General features: G+C 35.3%; 2 protein-coding genes across 2 annotated transcripts; one reads left to right on the plus strand and one right to left on the minus strand.

Moving 5' to 3' along the window:
- Nucleotides 1–1,646: 1,646 nt before the first annotated feature.
- Nucleotides 1,647–13,050, minus strand: LOC144449880 (peptidyl-prolyl cis-trans isomerase FKBP2-like). Its single transcript, XM_078140429.1, has 5 exons — nucleotides 13,009–13,050; nucleotides 7,778–7,943; nucleotides 5,076–5,188; nucleotides 4,287–4,369; nucleotides 1,647–2,988 (listed from the first exon to the last, which is right to left on the minus strand). Exons 1-5 carry the CDS (start codon nucleotides 13,023–13,025, stop codon nucleotides 2,927–2,929), a joined length of 441 nt encoding a protein of 146 aa, XP_077996555.1. The 5' UTR covers nucleotides 13,026–13,050; the 3' UTR covers nucleotides 1,647–2,926.
- A 51-nt stretch (nucleotides 13,051–13,101) lies between these two features.
- On the plus strand, nucleotides 13,102–17,099 carry LOC144450373 (small nuclear ribonucleoprotein Sm D2). Its single transcript, XM_078140976.1, has 3 exons — nucleotides 13,102–13,205; nucleotides 13,546–13,722; nucleotides 15,700–17,099. Exons 1-3 carry the CDS (start codon nucleotides 13,201–13,203, stop codon nucleotides 15,872–15,874), a joined length of 357 nt encoding a protein of 118 aa, XP_077997102.1. The 5' UTR covers nucleotides 13,102–13,200; the 3' UTR covers nucleotides 15,875–17,099.
- The last annotated feature ends 2,894 nt before the right edge of the window (nucleotides 17,100–19,993 follow it).

The raw sequence follows: 19,993 nt of genomic DNA on the forward strand, positions 1-19,993 counted from the left end.
AAGGGGAGATAGAGCTTTCATCATTATAAGTTATTTGAGATATTAGATTGAGCATTCAAATGTCTGTACGTGTTCTTGATTATTTCTGCAGGCTTTTGATCAAAGTCAGACAGACCTTACTTTGCACTATTTAGGAAAGATTACATTATTTGTCTTCCTATTAATACAGAAACGGGGGTAGATAATATGGCGCAATGTTGTTTATCACTCCCAAAATGGATGACTTCATTACATACACACACAATGCACCACTAGAAAGCACACATACAAAATAGTATTTTCATCTCACTGTGAAAACAAGTCTTAATCACAGACATAGATCTCAACATTTTAACTTCAATTTGATATTCTGAATTTGTGGACTACATATCTGACATTTGTGCCAGGTTTGGTTGAAATTGGCATATTAAGTTTCAGAGATATACATATGCACTGCAACAATATTATGCCTATTGACCTTGACGATGAAGGTCAAAGGTCAAATTCTCATTACAAAACTCGCCATTGATAATATTGATGCTTGATTGAAGACCATCAAAAACAGCCATCACCATTTGCAGTTAATATTGCGAAGTTCATGCATCTGACATTTGTTGAAGGTTTGGTTGAAATTGGCCTATGCATATTTGAGATAGAGGTGGACATGGACACAGACACATGGGGCCTGAACATAGTAGTCCCCCTCTGTAGTTCTTTTCCTCAATATTATCTGTACACATAATTAAAAAGGAACTAGCTGTATATTAATGCTACAAAGTGTCTTGATTTTGATAATTGACCCTGAAGGTCAAAGGTCAAGGTCTTAAAAGAAAGTTTGCCTCTGACAATGTGGGGTAGACGGCACCCGAATGGAGTCTATGGATTACAATATTTTAGTTATGCAGTAAATATTGATTTTTTAACTACAAATATGGCTGACATTTGGTCAAATTTCCATATATCATGAAACAAAGTAATGTGCGTATGTCCATATGATATGTCACCTTTGTGGTAGGTTTGAATGAAATCAGATATTGCATGTCTTCATCAACTACTCTCAGCCAACTCGACAACATCCAGAAGAAGGCTCTCAAGATCATAGGTGTTGACGAAACCACAGCCTGCACTCAGTTTTCCATTCCTAGTCTGACCCATAGATGCCAGATTGCTGCAGTGTCAGGACTGTACAAAATGCACACCAGGCAGTGCCCAACAGATCTGTATACCATGCTTCCTTCATTGAATAGACGACGTGTAACTCAGTCTAGTACATCCATGCCAGACCATACACTCACCATCCCAGTTGCTAGAACCCACTCACTGGACAGGAGCTTCATCCAGTCTTCCTGATTATGTTGTTGGGGACATCTCTGGCCCTGGACCTTCAAAGGCCGGTCAGATGGTTTCCTTCTGACTAGGCCATAACTGATTGTTATTTTTCTTCATTTGAGCTGCAGTAAACCATTTGATTGGCCTACTATTCCGGTGGGCTATTGTTCACATGCGCATGTTATATACCAAAAAAAATATCTGAGAAATGACATATTACAGTTGGACGGATGAAGTCCATTGTAATAGTCCCCCTCAAGGACAACAAATTTGAAAATGGATTTGTACCTAGATAACACAAAAATTCCAGAGAGACATGTTGTTTACAAGAACCATATTTTGTTGTTTATTATTGTTATTGCCAAAAGAGTTTACACAGGTTGCATTTATGAAATATACAACATCGACATTATCTTTGGGTTTTTTTGCCTGTCAAGATGAAAAGCCTTGAAGCGAACACTGCAGGGGACCTGGGCAATTTTTCATCATGGGCATTTTAATTGTAAGAAAACTCATTCTGAAATCAATGATCCACACATCTGAATGTCAACATTTTTTCTTCTAAAGGTCATGAGACGACAATTTGATTAATCCAGATATCATTTTGCATAATCTACAGGAGAAAATTAATTCAAACGACGTAACAAGAGAGGGCACATTTGTTGCAAGGAACATCCTTTTTGAATATCAAAGTGGTGTCTATTTCTTTCTGGAAACAATAATGTTAACTCCAGCAAATGTCAGTCTGAATGGTTGTCTTAGTTACCTCATTTATTCATAGGAAGGAAAACAGCTGGTTTTTGAGGTCACCATCTTTTATTTGATATCAGATTGGGGTATACAAGTTGCCATGACAACAGTTTAAGCTTTTGGAGCTTTGAATACTCTACACATTCAGATTCAACTTACATGCAGCTCTCTATGTCTTGTCCCATGGTTGGTTATGTACTAAAAAAGCATGCTTCATGCTTTTTATTATAAAGAAAACTCCCCAGAAATAATAAACAAGGTATAAAAGTATCACTATCTTGCTGATACTTGGACTATCTATTTTGGGCTAATGCAGAAGTTTGTTGACTTTTTTTGGTGTTTGTAATTTTCACGCAGAAATGGATGATACTTGGCGCAGTCACAATGTAGTAATGCATGGAAGCTCTTGATATCATAAAAGTAGGCATCCAGCTTTGTACAAATTATGTTGAAAAACAAGTCATAGTATAAACTACGACCTTTAGTTAAACAAGACAACTGTGATACCGGAACTACCACCTCTGCGCGCCCTTTAAGCCAATGTGACACGCCACTGACGCACACAATTTCTAGTGACGCAACCAAAAGTTGGTATTTCCGTATCTCTTATTATGTGGTGACCCACAAGAAATGCCAGTTTTTTATCATTTTGACTCACAACAACAAAAGATGTCTATCATTCGAGGGCACAGTCTACCACCTCTGAGTCGTCTGGGGAAATACTTCGTAGGCCTTTTATAAAAATTAAATTAACAAGTCCCATTGGGTGTTCACCGTGGCTATTCATGACGTAATGATATCTCTTTTATCTAGCAAATGATGGCTACTTTGTACGGTTCTCTTTTATCTACAAAACTGACGGTGATTCTCAGAGCTCTGCCTTGCGAACGATCTTTATCAATTCAACTTCAAAGACGAGCGTAGCTCCACCTGTGTAAAAAAAGCAAAAGAAAATGGTGATATAGCAAATCAGTGTGTTCACTTGTTAAAGCTGCACCACTTGTAACTTGAGCATTATTTTTTTTCGATAAGACAACCAATGATATATTTGCTGAAAATTGTTAAAAACACCAATAATTCAACATTGTACATGTTAATGAAGGGTTGATTTCATCCATAAGTAGTAGAGTAACAGGTTGAAATAATGAATAGTTTGGGGAGCACTGATTTTAGGGTGTGGACCTAAAAAAATTAATTTGACTGGATTTATTGCACCATGTTATGTGTACAGCTATACAAATACTTTTATCCACACATGATTCAATACTGTTCAGGGTGTACGATATTGAGAGAGAGTCATTTACAAAACAGTTCTAAAAAAATGGTCCAGTTGGGGCTAGAGCAGTTTTAAAGTAATTGCAGTGTGATGTAAAAGATCCAAGTCCACATCCAAACCTTTCTCTTAGTTTTTGTTTTATATGCAGAATTACTTGTTTTATTTGAAGGTAATTAGCACTTAGGAATCATCAATATTTTATTATATACATATTACATATACATGTTTGCGGACTCCAATGAGATAATGTGTGTACATGGCAATGAAAGTTTGAAAGTGAAAAGTGAGGAATCTTTTGTACTCTTCATGTATTATATGCAACCTGAGTGGAAATATTTGTTGTCCTGGACTCCTTGCAATAATTTCATATAGTGATATGTATAAAGCTAAAAGTAAAACTGAGCTGAAAGACCAGCGACATTTTATTTGTCTTAGTAACAGTGACACTCGTCTTAGTAAAAGTGACACTCTTTATACATTTTGTGAGAAAAATGCAAATCTGATGTATTTCTTTTTTTGTGAAAATAGCTCAGCATTTGAATTTTCGCGTTAAAAGGAATAGATACACTGCTTGGTGAAATTTTGGATCAGTTCTCTATATGTTTCAACTGTGTGTGTCTGTGTGTGTGTGGGGGGGGGGCACCATGGCAAATTTTTTAATAGCGAATAAAAAGATTTCCAAATTTATCCACATTATAAAGGAGAAACTAATGCTTGTGATCATTTTTATGAAAACAACATGGTGTATGAATAAAAATTCTCTGTTTCTTTCAAAAGGACTGGACACACGATTTCATAATGCAAGTTTTGGATGATTAGCGCTACTTCTGATTTTCCAGTAAATTGGAACCTGAGGCGAATTCTTGAGTTTACTAGAGAAACGATATCAATCATACCAACTTCACATTTACTCCAAATTCACACTGTTTCCTCGCAACTTTTTTTTCTTTACCTGGAATTTTTGGTGGTGCTCCATTGTCACCATAACCTAGCTCAGATGGTATGACCAACTTTCTTTTTTCACCTTCACACATTCTGTAAGAAAATGAGAGATTTAGAATATCGATGCAGGCTGTAATACAACATACAGGTACATACAAGAAGTTATTCAAGTAATATCTTAAAGTAGCCATATGGATGAAAATTTGGTATTTATTTAGGATTTTTAATTTATAAAAAAAAATTTTTTTATCATGGCTTCCTACTTGAAAAATCAACGTGAAACAACATAGACCAAGTCTGTGTTTGTAACTCAATAAATTGCAAAAGATTAATAAATGTGTAAAATGTTTGTTATTATGTACGTTCAATAACAAACACTTTACACATGTTTTAGCTTTTTGCAATTTATTGATTTTTCAAGCAGGAAGCCATGATAAAATTGCTTTATAAATTAAAAAATCCAAAATAAATACCCAATCCTCATCCATATGGCTGCTTTAATACCAGGTTTGAGTTCAATCAATTGCAACTTGCACGCGATGGTGAAATTATGATATGCTACGCGAAGCAGAACACTGCGAGTATCATTTGAATATACAGAATAATGCCCCAAAACGTATAATTTCAGTTTGTGCCCCTTTTAATCTTAATTCCATGGCGTATTAGTCTAACTGTCAATCAAACAAGACATCAAGTAATTGAGTTCATGTAAATATTCCTACAGTTCTATGAACTCATCAATTCATTTCAGTTGAAGTTGACTACAGATGTGAGATATTTTTAATACTTAATCACTGACCCAATTAATCCTTGGTCCCAGCCTTTGATAACCTGTCCTGATCCTAGTGTGAAAACAAAGGGTTCTCCCCTTGGTATACTGCTGTCAAACTCTGTACCATCTTCAAGTTTACCCTGTCAAAGAAATTAAAAAAAAAAAACTGTTTTAAGCCATAGTATCTGTGTCTACCATCTGATTCTGTTAATGTAAACCCAAAAATGTCTGTATCTACAAGCTAATCACGCTTTTTTTAAAAGTCCAGTATCTGTGTATCTACAAGGTAATCCAACTCATTACATGACAACGTCAACCCATCATCAGGGATAACTCCTAGTAAATGTAACTTTTACTGTCAATGCCATTATTACCTAAATGGTGATGAAAGGGTAAAACAGTACACAAAAGCTATACTGTTGAAAGACGCTGTCTTCTAAATAGCTAATGGGTTTTGTCAGTGTACAAGATTCAAAATAAGATTTTAAAGGGTTGTAGATGGAGGAAAATGGCAAACACACAGATAATGTAATCACAACATGCCAATAAGGTACACACCAGCTGAAATAAACGGGCAGTACATAGCATAAATTGGACCAGTTCCTTTGTCAGAGTTTGAGCTGACTGGTGTCTATGGAAATTCAAACAACATCAAGCATCAAACTTGGTATTAAAAATCTCAGACAAACGGTGATAAAGATGAAAGCATTTAGTGTACACATACTTCAAAGCTAATGAATGTAAATGAATCGATTTCATCAAATCTGAATGAAAGTATAAACCAAATATGTCGTCTCTTCACTACAGTAAATGAAAGCTGAAGAATAACGGCGTTCAGAAAATAAAGTTGTTAATTTTACCTCAGACATGACCACTTAATTTTTAAAGTTAACAATTTGTAAAAAAAGGCTTATACATGTATTAGTAATAAGTTGTTCAGCAAGAAGATCTTTTCACTAGCTATGACTGAAACATCTTTTGACACTTGATTGTAATATTGTACACACTGAACGGTTTCGAATTATCTTTGGGTAAACATACAAATGTAGCTATACTCATAATATGGTATGATAAATTAAACTGATTTTTGGGTCCGCACCCTAAAATCAGTGCTCCCAATATGATCACAATTTCAACCTAGTATTTGTACTGCTAACATGTACAATGTCCAATTATTGGTATTTTTTAAAAATTTTCAGTGAATAAATTGTTGGTTGTCATAGTGACAAAATAATACTAAAATTACAGCTAGTAGAACTTTAAATAATAGATGTCGCCTTGTTTCCAAAATCGGCGAAATCCTTTATTAATTCATTGAAGTGTGACCCGATTTTTTTCTTCAGTTTCTCACTACCTGACTGACCTAAATTTTCAACTCCAACATCAAAATTAAAAAAAAATGTTATATTTTGTCGCCCTTAATATTTGTGGAACAGTGCTCTCTCTCTCTCTCTGTGACAAGAATAAGCAAGTGTCTTGACTGTCGACTGTCATTCTACAGTCGAGTCATGGCGGCAACAATGACACTTGTTCATGAACACAGCATTTCTTTCATGACAGAAGTTATTCGAGTAGGGGAAGACTGAGAACATGGCAATTGTGTAGAGAAGCTGGGAAAGGGCTTGTTACCAGGAATCCAATAAAAAGAAGAGAGAGAGGAGGAAAAGGAGTGGCAGAGAAACATGAAGATGATTTGTTATTTTTTTCTTCAAATCGACCGATCGACCCATAGTTGCCACGAAAAAGTGACGAGAAACAAAAAAAATAGGGTCACCCTGAGATAAATCTTGTGAAAATTTGAGACCTCTAACTCCAGACAACAAAGATCTCATTAAGGGATCTTGTATGTAGAGCACAAAGACCTTTAGCACAAATTATTAATGTATGCATATAAGTACTTGTATCACCACTGGTGGCGCTGTTCAATACTATCTTTGCTGCTCATTCATGATCTTCACAATGACAACTGCCAAGGCTAACTTTTTCTATTATATGGTGGCCACTGATTTTTTTTTCATAATTTCATAAATGTACTTCAAACATATATGTGTTTCATATTATGAAAATGAGGAAAGAAAAATGACACTAGAAATTATAATATTTGTCCTCTTTACATAATAATATTGCATTATTATTTTTATCAAGTATATTTATGTACACGTATTTGATGATGATATAGAATGGATATTGTTTTTGTTTCTATTTATAAAATTAGGATAATAACAATAGCATGAATAAAGGGAAACTACGGTATGAGTATGATTACTAAAATGGTGATCAAAATATGGAAAACGGCACCCTTAATTATACAAAACTGATAACCTACATTGTAATGTGTATCTCCTTCTGAACAACATGGTAGCAAAGGGCGCCCTCAAGCATACAAAAAAGGGTAACCTATAGTGAAATGCATGTTACTGTACAATGTTACCCACAACTCTTTCTGATTGGTATGCTTGGAGGTTCTTCATTTTGTCACTTTCTCAATAACCCTCATTTCTTAACATTTTTAAGCATAACAATTTTACATTTAAATAATATGTGAAATTAAAGTATTTATCAAAAAGAAAGTTTGAAATGTACCAAAAAAATGCACCAACAACTACAGTAACATTTACTTTGAATGAGATGTTTTGCAATGTAAAAGTATCACCAACGTGGGTAGTCAGTTTGTATGAAGAGTTTTAATGTAAAGGGCGCCCTCAAACATGCAAAAAATGGTAACCTACAGTGTAGTGCATGTGTAGTGTGTCTCCTTTTCTTGACTTTGTTGTGCAGTTCTCAACTCTCTTCTTGACACCAATCTGTAATTTCTTTTTATCAGCATAACAAGTTGCCAAAACAAATACCACAACAAACAGAACTAATACTTTGATGGAAGTCATTTTTTTTTGTCTGGAATAAAAAAAAAAGAAAGAAAACCAGGTCAGTTTATTTGTGGAAAATATCATGTTGAATCTATTTGACAACCAGTACTAGTAGTACATGTAAGTACCTTGCATATTTTAGATGAACAGTAGTTGGTTTGGAATGATTTAAAAAGTGATGGCAATATGACAGAATCCAATGCCGTGTATGTGCAAGTGTGGCATACACGTGGTATCTGTCTGAGTGTTTGTGATGTTCTTTGCATTCATACTTTCACGAACGTAGCATGTGAATGTGAAGAAGAAACACAACAAGCATGAGTGGAAACACCCCACCCCCCACCCCCCCCACCCCTACACCAACACAGTCACTGGCACTCAAATAGTATGGGGGTTCTGTTATGTTTATCCGAAACATCCCAAATTTCCATACAAATTCATAATTGTGTGATCATGCAACTTTGTGTGCAAAACAGTCGCTGTGTTTTTTGCAAGGAATGATCAAACCATCACTTGCATATTCCCTAATCCTGCCACAGCCGTTATCTTTTACACGACCTTGGCCTTTCTTTGCATACAGGTATGCAAAAATGTTTTTGGTAAATTGCACTGCAGTGATAATACCACTAGTATACATGCATACAGGTACTACTAGGTGTAAGTAATCACTGGTACAAGCTAGTATGTAATAATTAGGAATGGAATATTCATATCTGGCAAAATTTGTGAGCATCTCGTAAATTGCAATTTTGATGAGGTACTTCTCTTTCTCATAATACTGCCCATAGGCAACATATGCTTCACAAAGCAAGTACATGGAGTCAAGTATCCTGAATGTTCCTATCTGAAAAAAATGACAAAGTAGCATGTGCGTGGTATATTTGAGACATGTAATAAACTATCTGGATAGGAAATGAAGGTTTAATCATTGAAGCACACACACACACACACACACACACACAGACACAGACATAGACACATACACACACATGCACTCTCTCTCACTCTCCCCCCCTCCCTCCCCCCCCCCTCTCTCTCTCTCTCTCTCTCTCTCTCTCTCTCTCTCTCTCTCTCTCTCTCTCTCTCTCTCTCTCTCTCTCTCTCTCTCTCTCTCTCTCTCTCTCTCTCTCTCTCTCTCTCTCTCTATCTCTCTCTCTCTCTCTCTCTCTCTCTCTCTCTCTCTCTCTCTCTCTCTCTCTCTCTCTCTCTCTCTCTCTCTCTCCTCTCTCTGGTGCTAGACAAAAACATGAATGTTAGAGCTGCTGAAAACACCATTTGTTCAAACAAACACATTTGAAACAAAAAGAAGTTCAGTATTTTTATAAATATAATTTTGATTGCAAAAAAGAACTTGACACTACCCATGATTGTTTCCTATAAGCTACAGAGGGCAGTATTTACTGCAAAGCTCCATTCACATACATCAACTAGTCCATGTCACATATAATGTCTCTTTTTGGTCAATTCCTCAAATCATATGCCTCTGAGCATATATTATTCACAATGTTAAAAAATGTTACAAAATTTTAGATTTAGAAAGCTACTTTTTAAAACCCAGTCATCAACTACATATATATACAAAAAAATGTACTCTGAAAGCTAAAAAAAAAATTAACAGTACAATAGAGTACATTTTGTAACTGATCAATTGTGTGGGCTATTTGCTATCCAAAGTTTGAAACAATGATATTATTTATAAGTACATGGTTTGTTTCATACAGCAACAATTGTAAAAAGAACAAACAGACTGCAAATGTCACTAGGGTGGAGATGATGTGTAGAGATTGAGTAGAGCGCCACCATTATCTCTGCAGGGAGAATACAACACGCCATCTGCAAGCATAGTATCCCTACATTGTTTTTACAATGACTAACGTCACAGTTCCATTTTAGTGACCATCTGTTAGTGCTGTACTAAATTTCATGACACTGAAAATCCATAAATATATAATGTATATGCAAATAGATATCTTTTTATTAGAATAAAATGACTTTTTGGTAAGGTAATATACTTTTACTATCCACCTCTTCACCATCATAAATTTATTGAACTCGCCTACGTTGATCAAATCAATTATAGGCTCAATTCATATGTTATATTATACGAATGTGAAAATTTCACAAATTCAATATCATACGTTGATTTCAATATACATTTACCAGAACAAACATCAAATTAGCATAGTAATTAAATTCTATCATGAAAGGTAGCGTACTATGTTTCTAAAAATAGATTGAATGTCAAGATTTCTTGCAAAGCTATACTTAATGAGTATGTCATCTTTTCATTCTAGCAAGTGACCAACTGTTTGTCTAAATTTTATGACAATGTGTTTTTAGTCAACCTAGTAACATAGCAAGCATAATATCTACATTTATAGAGATGACAATTTTCATTTGAGTGACCCTATCTTTGCCTAATATAAGTTTTATGACAATAATGAAATATTTATGTATGCGCAGAACTGTTCATTGCAGAATAGACATGCAATCTAAATCCTACATTTGCATAAATTTGTTCAGAAATTCAAACACATCATCAATTCTTCACAACATCGTAGCCCCCAGATTCATTCAAATCTACAGTCATTATTAAGGTTCTCATCAGGTATTCAGATAAACTGTATTATATGATTGATATTATGCCATCATTTTTTGGGTACTAAAAACAATTGAGAAATTATTATTTAATAATAATTTCTCAATTTTTTTGTATGGCTGGCTTCACTGGTAAGATCAATTTGAGTTATATTCTTGAAGAAAACTTATCGTTCCAACCAGGTTTGTGCTTTAAGGACAGGTATTTCTGTAATAGCATTTTTCAAATATTTCGGGACTAAAAAAAATGTCACAATGTATCTCATCTATCCAGCATACAAAGTCGACCACCTCTGTTGTATACTTTGTATTAATGTACATTTTAATTGTTTCTACATAAATCTTAATTAGTATTGTGTCAGTAAATTTTTTACACTGATAACAAACTGAACATGGTGCTTCAATAACAGCGCCATTTTAATTTTACCTTTAACCAATATCAATTATAACTTAAACCATCTACATGTGATAAAAAAAAATATCTACACACGATATCCTATGGACACCGTTTCCATGGGGATAAGCTGCCACTTTTTTTTAAATACTGTTTTGTTAGATATAAGGATTTACTTGTAATGCTCAAAAAGATAATTGTTTGGTTCCGATTACCTGACCCCCATATAGTTTTCCACGCCTATTCTGAACCTTTTTTTAACTTATTCAAGTAAAAAATAATAAAACCACAAAAAATGTGGAAGTCTCACAAGAAATACTGGATGTGGAAACTGACATCAACTTAAAAGACAATATAAAACTGTTCTTCCAATCTGTAATGGCTGTACATCTGATAGGAAGAAATAAACAACACAGAGACCATTTGAAAAACAATGGAAAACCTGAACGAGACACTTATACATGAAAAAAATAAAATTAAAATAAAATATAAAAAAAATCCACCTACCCCACCTATTCTAAAAATTAAGAGTAATCAGAACCACACATTTTTTTTATAAGGCCTATTACTCAATCTGATTAAAATATGACGTGGTGATTGTTGAAAGTGGCTTGATTTTTTCATGTACCTTTCTGGCGATCAGTATCACCCAGAACAACAAAATCAAACACAAATGACACTATGCCATGGAAACAGTCTGAGATAAATAAAGAGATTGAGTCACTTTCACCACATCCAATTTTAATCAGATTTTTGCAACACTGTACACCCTGAATAGTATTGAATCACCTGTGGGTAAATTATTTGTGTAACTGTATGCATAATATGGTGCAATGAATAGATTTTTAGATCAACACCCTAAAATCAGCACCCCAATGAGAGCACAATTTCAACTTGTTAGTTATTGTACTGCTGCTTGCGGATGAAACTGATCACTAATTAATATTTACAATGTCTAATTATTGTATTTTTAAATGTTTGGTGAATATAATGTTGATTGTCTGATCAAAAAAAAATTAAAAGTTACAGCTAGTTTCCTTCTTTAATAATCATTTTATATATTTATGGAAGGTTGTTTGGCTTTGAACACGAGGTCATTCTACATGCTATGCCATGTGTAAAAGTAAAATCATATTGAAAAAAAGAATAAAAATAGTAAAAAAATAGTCCCCGTTGCAGATAATATACCTTTAATATTTCTAAGTCATTCCAACTGTTGAAGTAAAATTATGCACTGGAAGTATCATTCATCATGTACACATACAACTTACATTTTACACACTTTTATTTTATTTTAAGCTGACTGTCCAACCCATCCTGTTTGAAGTATTAAAATGGAAAATGGGCAAACAAACAAACAATCAATATATATGTGGTTGTCACAACCTGCAATATAAGTAAATATTGTTACGCTATAACTTTGTGTGTGTGTGTATATATATATATATATATATATATATATATATATATATATATATATATATATATAATAATGTTTATTGTCCATTTGTTAAAAACATATGGAAAATTTCCTTTTGGCATCACAGGTCCTAAAAACACAAGCATCACAAAGACATATATACAAAGGCATACGTCAATCAAATCTAATCAAATATTGATACCACTTTTAGAAATAAGTGTATCAAAGTATAACAAAAATTTAAAATTCCTTTCACCTTTGTTTTTATTTTACATCACATGTAAATTTATGAATGTTTACAAAACAAAGAAAATACCGACCCATTCGCGCTTTAGTTTCCAATGAAATAAAACCATGGCAAAATCTTACAGTAAAAGCATTTTGTAGTTCATTATCGCATAATCTAATCTGTTAGTATACAGTATGTTGATCCTGATAACATACTGAACATACCCGGTACCCATAAATATCTGAACGCGTGGAGCGACTTGATTCGTCGCTCACTGTGCACTTGGGCGACATCGACCAATACTTCGAAAACATACGCACTGGCAAGTTCTTTCCCTAAATTAAGAAATGAAACGTAAACTAAAGCATTCGCACTCACAAAGACAAACTAAAACAGCAAATGCATAGACGTAACCAGTCAATATGGAATCAAAATACGAGTAACAAACTTACCCAACGAAGCCACACATGCAGATCTGTCTCACTTCCTATAAAGGTCAAAGTTTGTCACCAAAGCGAGGTTCAGCCAACAAACGCCCTCTACGACAAAAACTGTACGTACAGCGAACGTTTCTCTGCGTATTGTAAACGTCAACCATATACTTCTGAAAACCTGCGGAATCGAAGTCATCCGACGAAATAACAATGTCGTAAGTACATTTTTTGCACGAATACCCTTTCTTTCGTACCCCATTTACTATATTAAGTGTTTTTTAGTACTGTTTGAATCCTTATTTAGATAACGTTTACTGATGTAAACAAAGATCGTCCAGTAACCCTCATGGATCAACATGGCGTCCCCCAACTACAAGTAATTCGTTTTATACAACCCGACCAAAGAACTGGATTGTGCGTTTTGTAGCCATGGTAAATATTTACAATCCCACCGAACTAATTAAAACGGTGCAGAAACCGTTTTATAGTATGTGATCACGAAGAAAAATCCGAAATTACTTCAATTTTGTGATCAACTTTGATTCTTGGTTGCAGGCTACTCAATAAACCCAAGACAGAGATGTCCCATGAGGAGTTGGCTAAAAGGGAAGAAGAAGAATTCAACACAGGACCCTTGTCAGTGCTAACACAGTCAGTAAAGAACAACACACAAGTACTCATCAACTGCAGAAATAACAAAAAACTCCTAGGCAGAGTAAAAGCATTTGATAGGTAATAAGTTGTTTTGATGTATTAAAATGTTGTCTGCTGTAGTCAGTAGTAGCCTAGAGACTAATCATTGGTTTTCAAATTAACTGGGGATCGTTAGATTTGATAGACAACGACAAGTCTCTGGGCTAAGCCTTCTATGTACATTTAAAACCAATGTTGTCGGTGAGGCCACTAACATTTTATATATACAAGTATAGGAACATGTGTTGTCTCGTAAGTTTAAAGTTGTACTTGTAGACAAGGTTGGTTTGATTGAATGAACCATGGAAGTAAAACCCCAGGAAGGACAACTGGTCATAGATCAAAGGGACAGTCATCGCCTCCGCTGTTTGCTAAGAAAACACGTTTCTTTTCGTAGTATTGGGGTGTGAACAGCAACTTTTAAAGATCGTAACAAGCTTAGCATATTGATGAGGGCGTCCAGGTTTTGTTCGGGTGTTCTCGACTATTATCGGTAGCGTCATGACGCATCATTGATCTAAACATGGCCAGCGACAAGCAATTCTGTGGCATGGCATGCGTGACTTCTGACTTTGACTATGAGGAAAATTCTTTCAACACGAACGATGCTGATACTATTGAAAGTGCTATTGTGGAAGAGGGGTGTTTTTGTGTATGTAAGGGCACGGAGTCGGGCTCAATGATAACGTGTGACGGCAAAGGTTGTCATGTTGGAAATAAACATAAACAATCGGGTGTGATCACAACAACATTAGGCGTAATAACCTTGAAAATCGGCGACTTTTGACAGCCATTTGAAGCTTTGCAGCAATCTGCAGCTAAAAGATTTTGGTGTCATCGGAAAGCTTATAATCAGCGCTTCAAATTTTACTAAGACACTTCTTTCGGAGATTGTCGCGAAGAAAACAGTCGGGAGGTGGAATTAACTCACAAAAAATGGCATGGAAGTTAAAAATCTTCATAACTTATCTAGTTGTCGCCCGATTTTCAAATGTTTGGTACGACCAAGCTCGTAGTGACACTATCTAACTGCTGAAACACTCTGCGCAGTCGCATTGACCCCCCTATTCAACTGCGCTTGCATAGCAACGACCCTGGCTTTTGGAACGCCTTAACAACAGAAGAAGGGCGTTCTTGAACCGCGGAGGCGATGACTGTACAAAAGGGACTCAACACAATAGAGACAAAGGGATTAACTTGGTCTAAAACAAAAGATTTTAAATCGGATTAAGCCAGTTGTCCTTCCTGGGGTTCTACTTCCATGAATGAACAGACAGTGATTACGTGAGTAATCACCACAGTATCAGTGGAGTGTTTCAACCATGATGGAGAATGGTAAAAGATAAAGTTGAACTTCCTTTGAATATTCACTTTCAGACAATCTTTTAGACTAGCTACTTAGGAGAATATATGAACAAAATCAAGTGACGCTTGTGTGTGTGATACGTAGTGTAGGGTTGTTGTCAACCTCAAAGAGAGTTCTGTTTCTTTGGAACATTCCAGATGTTGTCAAATGATTGCAAGATAAAGATACAGTTTGTAAAGTAAAACGCATCATCGCAAACCACTGCCAACGTTCTTAACGCGCCACCCCAGCATAGTGTGGCTGGCAACACCTTGGATTGTCTTGTACCTGTAGTTGATACCATCTGTGTTGAAATAATACAGAAAGCTAGTATACTGTCAAATGTGATATTTTCAAGGGATTTAAAATTCTCTTTCTCCTAGGGGTATTTGTTTGTACACAACAAAGTAAAAGTTGGGAGAAAGAGGAATTTATTCCACTGAAAAGAGAAATTGGTAGTTTTATCTTGACCTAACTTCCACTGCTTTAGGAAAGTATGCATGGTATCTATCTATGGATTTACTTTTAGCAGAAACCGCATCAGTGAAAATAAGTTGTTTTTGTTAAGTTATTTGTTACCCGGGTTCCAAAATCTTAGCTAGGTTCGTGATATTCAACTTAAAATAACTTGACTCCATATTTTGACACAGATTAATTTTGTTCATTTTCAGACATTGTAACATGGTGTTGGAAAATGTTAAAGAAATGTGGACAGAAGTACCGAAAACGGGGAAAGGCAAAAAGAAATCAAAACCAGTCAACAAAGATCGTTACATTTCCAAGATGTTCCTCAGAGGCGACAGTGTTATTTTAGTTCTTCGAAACCCTCTTGCACTTCAAAAGTAACTTTTTTTGTTGTAGTTGTTGTTGATAAACTTTATATCAAGCAAGATTCGAATACTCGAATGCCCTTGAAAGACAATAATACTTACATGGATGTTATGCAGATTTTAACTGAAAGTTAGTAACTGTATCTTGTGTAAAACCTGATTTTGAGAGTACTTTGACATGTCAGGTTTACAAAGTTTCACTTTCATCTGCAGGTGGGGGGTTGGGGTGGGGAGGGTTTCGTTACATCACAATTAGACATCTTTCAAAATGCTTATTTCCACTTAGGTATATTATATTTGACTCGTAAAGACTAGGACACTTCTGAAGCACTCCAAATATTATAGCTTACTTTATATACATATGCTTTATTCAACATAATATACCCAAAGTGTAAATGGATTCTTTCAACTGTGGCATGTAGCTGTCGCAAATAAAAAGTCAACAAGGTTTTATGTAGTTCTAATGTCTAGTCAGATGATACAAAGGGATATCTTCATACAGTTTGAACTTGTTGTTCAGAAGCAAACGCAAGTGTTCCTCATCCATTGTTTCTGAATCATTTTTTGTGAGTCAATATTGAACTTTAGAGGAATTTACATTTGTTTCGAAATCACATTGTTTAAATACTACTATGGCAGTTCAGGTCTTGGTTTATTAATATACAAAGTCAAACTATTGTTATGAATCTAATCACCCTGTGATCAAGATGGTGTAAAACATTGGAAATCCCCATAAATGTACACTGTAAGATTATGGAAGTCATCAGATATGTCACTCTACTGCGAGTACAATTAAACCAACATCCTCTCGATAGTTTTTATGAACATGTCACAACAATAGGTTTAGTTTGTGTCTATCTTTGTAAACTGAGACCTCCACTGCCAGAGTAGTATTAATGTGCTTTGAAAGTTAAAAACTTGACAGGTGTTGATAATGAGATGCATCGTCAACTTTGAAAGAATTTTCTATTCATTCCTTCAAGTATATTTCTTGAAGATATGAAAATAGAATCCAGTTAGAGGTGAAATATTGCTGACACATGTAATGTTTAACTTGTAGACATGGATAATCATTTCTTTAATCGTAGCGTCTTGTTTATTTTTTTTATAAAATACTGATACCATGGATTCTTGTAACCATGGTTTGTAGGAATAGTTTTCCTAAGACTGCCATGGATATACCAGTGATAGTGTTTTGTTTGTAAGCTTTGTACAGTGTATGTGCATTTGGAATAAACTATTTTTTCCCTTTCTATGGATAGTTCTGTATGTTCATTTCAATATTGTACAATGACCCCTTGCTGTACATACACAATGCATTTGCTCTAAGATGACTGCCCAATCTTTACCATTATTAACCCCAATGGGTGACACCCAGAGCCCAAAGGGAACTTATGACTACTATGTTGGGTCCTGTCAGTCTGTCTTTTTTAATCACCTGTATCTCAGACATGCATGTGCTGATTTTGACCATACCTGGCACAAGTGTCTGATGCTATGGTCGGCATATGCACATCACTTTGTTTTGCAACCTTTGTGGCAATTGCCAAATGACGGCCACATTTGTTGCAAAAATTCAGATTTTGTCCACTAATTCCAGGAGCTTCACAGATGGACAACTCATTGAGTGTCTACTACCATATTATCTATGATGAGTTTTCTACTGAGACATTGACCCCATCATCACACTCACTCTTGTGTGTTATTTTCCTAAGTGACTGCATGGCCAGTTAAAGCTGCAATAACTTGCTAGTAACATCATACACCATGAATAGTATTGCATTACCTGTTGGTAAACATTTTTTGTAGCTGTATTGTATTAAGGCCTAAAAAAATAATTGTTTGCTTTTATTTACCCGAACCCACCTAGCTTTCACTGCCCACCCTAAGCCTTTTTTTTACATATTCAAGAAAAAAAATCGCAAAAACTGTAGTAATAGTGGATGCCAAAACTGCCATCAACTTAAAAAGACACTCTAAAACTGGTCTTCCAATTTGTAATGGCTGTACATCTGATCGGAAGAAATAAACAACACAGACCATTTGGAAAACGATGGACAACCTGAACTAGACACAGAAAAAAATATATAATGAAATAAATTAGATTAAACAATCTACTTACCTCACCCATTCTAAAATTGAGCGTAACCAGAACCACACAATTTTTATTAGGCCTAATGATAAATCAAATCAAACTGATTTTGGGGTCCGCACCCAAAAATCAACACCCTCAACAGTGATCATGATTTAAATTTGTGTGTACTGCTTCAAACCTGTGAATGGTCCTGATGAATGACTGACTCTGATGGCACTCAGCTTCAGCTTGTCTTGTGAAATGTAACATGTTTGAAAATCAATGCAGTTAGCCACTCTCCCGAAAAGCCAGTAGCAGAATACCTCCACAGCTGAGTAGCTCCAGTGTGGACCTCCATTTATTGAGTTTATGAACGTGGACTTTATATATGTTGTGTCACATTATTTATTCAAGTAGAAAAACATTATAGAGTTGTTTATTAATTAAAAAATCTCAAATAAATACCTATTTGTCATCCATGTGGTCACTTTGAAAGAAAAGTGACCGACCCCTTTAAAGATCATTGTTGCAAACCACGGCCTGTTTTACGGCAACTTCTTAACAAGCTTATTTTAGAAATAATAACTCTGGCTTGCGAGAATGCTTAAAGATATGGCTATCAACAGATGCTGAGAGAACCAAATGTAGAACCCCCGACAGGGCTAAAAAAAAAATCTCTCATGTTTTCAACCATTACATATCACAGTGTACTCTGTGGATATCAGCTTTCTATAAAATTTCCCTTATTTAATGGACATCTCAAGTAACCATCCACTGGAAATGGTTGTTTGGTGGGTAATACAGTATTTTCAAACTACACACAAATGTACATTCGCAGTAGCTTTCCAAACATGTCTCTGGTCTGGCTATAGTAAGAATATCACAACTTCCTATGCATCAACAAAGAATGAAAGCAAAACTGGCTTTATTGTATAATATAAAATATAATGTGATGAGCTAACTTCTGCCTATCACAGACACATTGTAGTGTTTGAGGGGTCCCGGTGTGTCTTCTACAAAGACTTGTTCCATTTTACAAAGAGACAAACCTTTCAAATTATAAAACTCCAATACTTCTTCTGCCTCAAATTCTGGTTGGACAGCTTTCCGGCAACACTGTTAGCACGAGTGATCCAGTAAGTCTGCTGTATTTCAATAACCTAAATGTGATTTATTAAAACACAATACTCTCCTGCTTCCATCTACAAGTTTTCAGATAGTGCCAGTGGCACTTGACCACAACTGCATATTTCATGCAAAGTACAATTTTTTCTAGTCTGAATGCCAACTGTGATCTAACCACAGCACAGGTATAAATCTTAACGATACTGTACAGGAACTAGACTAAATTTCTTTCCAGGATACCATGTAGTCAAGATGGGTTGATTGGAACCCAACATGTGTCATCTTGATCTATGCAAAAGACAGTTGTTTGGCTCTTGCTATGCAGTATTGTGTTCACAATTTACTCACTACATTATCAAGAATTTAGCTGTTGCTATGATGTGGCCAGTAGTATGTACATGTGTTTACATTTGAAAGCTATGTTGCTACCCACATAGAGGCCATCACCCAAAATTTCAGACTGATCTAGTAATTTTTCAGTTTAATCAAAACTTACCTCTCTGTTGGCCGACTTTTTCTTGCATGTGAAGATTTGCAAATGCATTTGTGCATGGTGGGTGTGATTGAAAAGGTTATATTGTCCAACATGTACATGGCAATGTCTTTTATCCAGCAAGTAGTTCTTGGTGTCTTTAAAGGGAATTTAGTAAATACATCTGTTCAAGATGGACAACTCAGTAAGCCAGGGATATTTTACATTCCAGCAGCTGGGTACGGGTAGGACATTACCAGGTTGGTGAGATTTTCAAATAGAGTAATCATGCATTCAATGTGCTCAGCCCAACTCAAACCAATCAATCACTCTCAATACTTAGGGCCCAATATATTGCAAACATTCAAAAGGCTGAACATTACACCACACTGACCAATGGAACACAAATTCAAAACATTGACCAACAGATCATGAACACTAACACATGACCAATAGACCGAATA

Source organism: Glandiceps talaboti, chromosome 2, assembly GCF_964340395.1.
Source record: "Glandiceps talaboti chromosome 2, keGlaTala1.1, whole genome shotgun sequence".
Taxonomy (NCBI): Eukaryota; Metazoa; Hemichordata; class Enteropneusta; family Spengelidae; genus Glandiceps; species Glandiceps talaboti.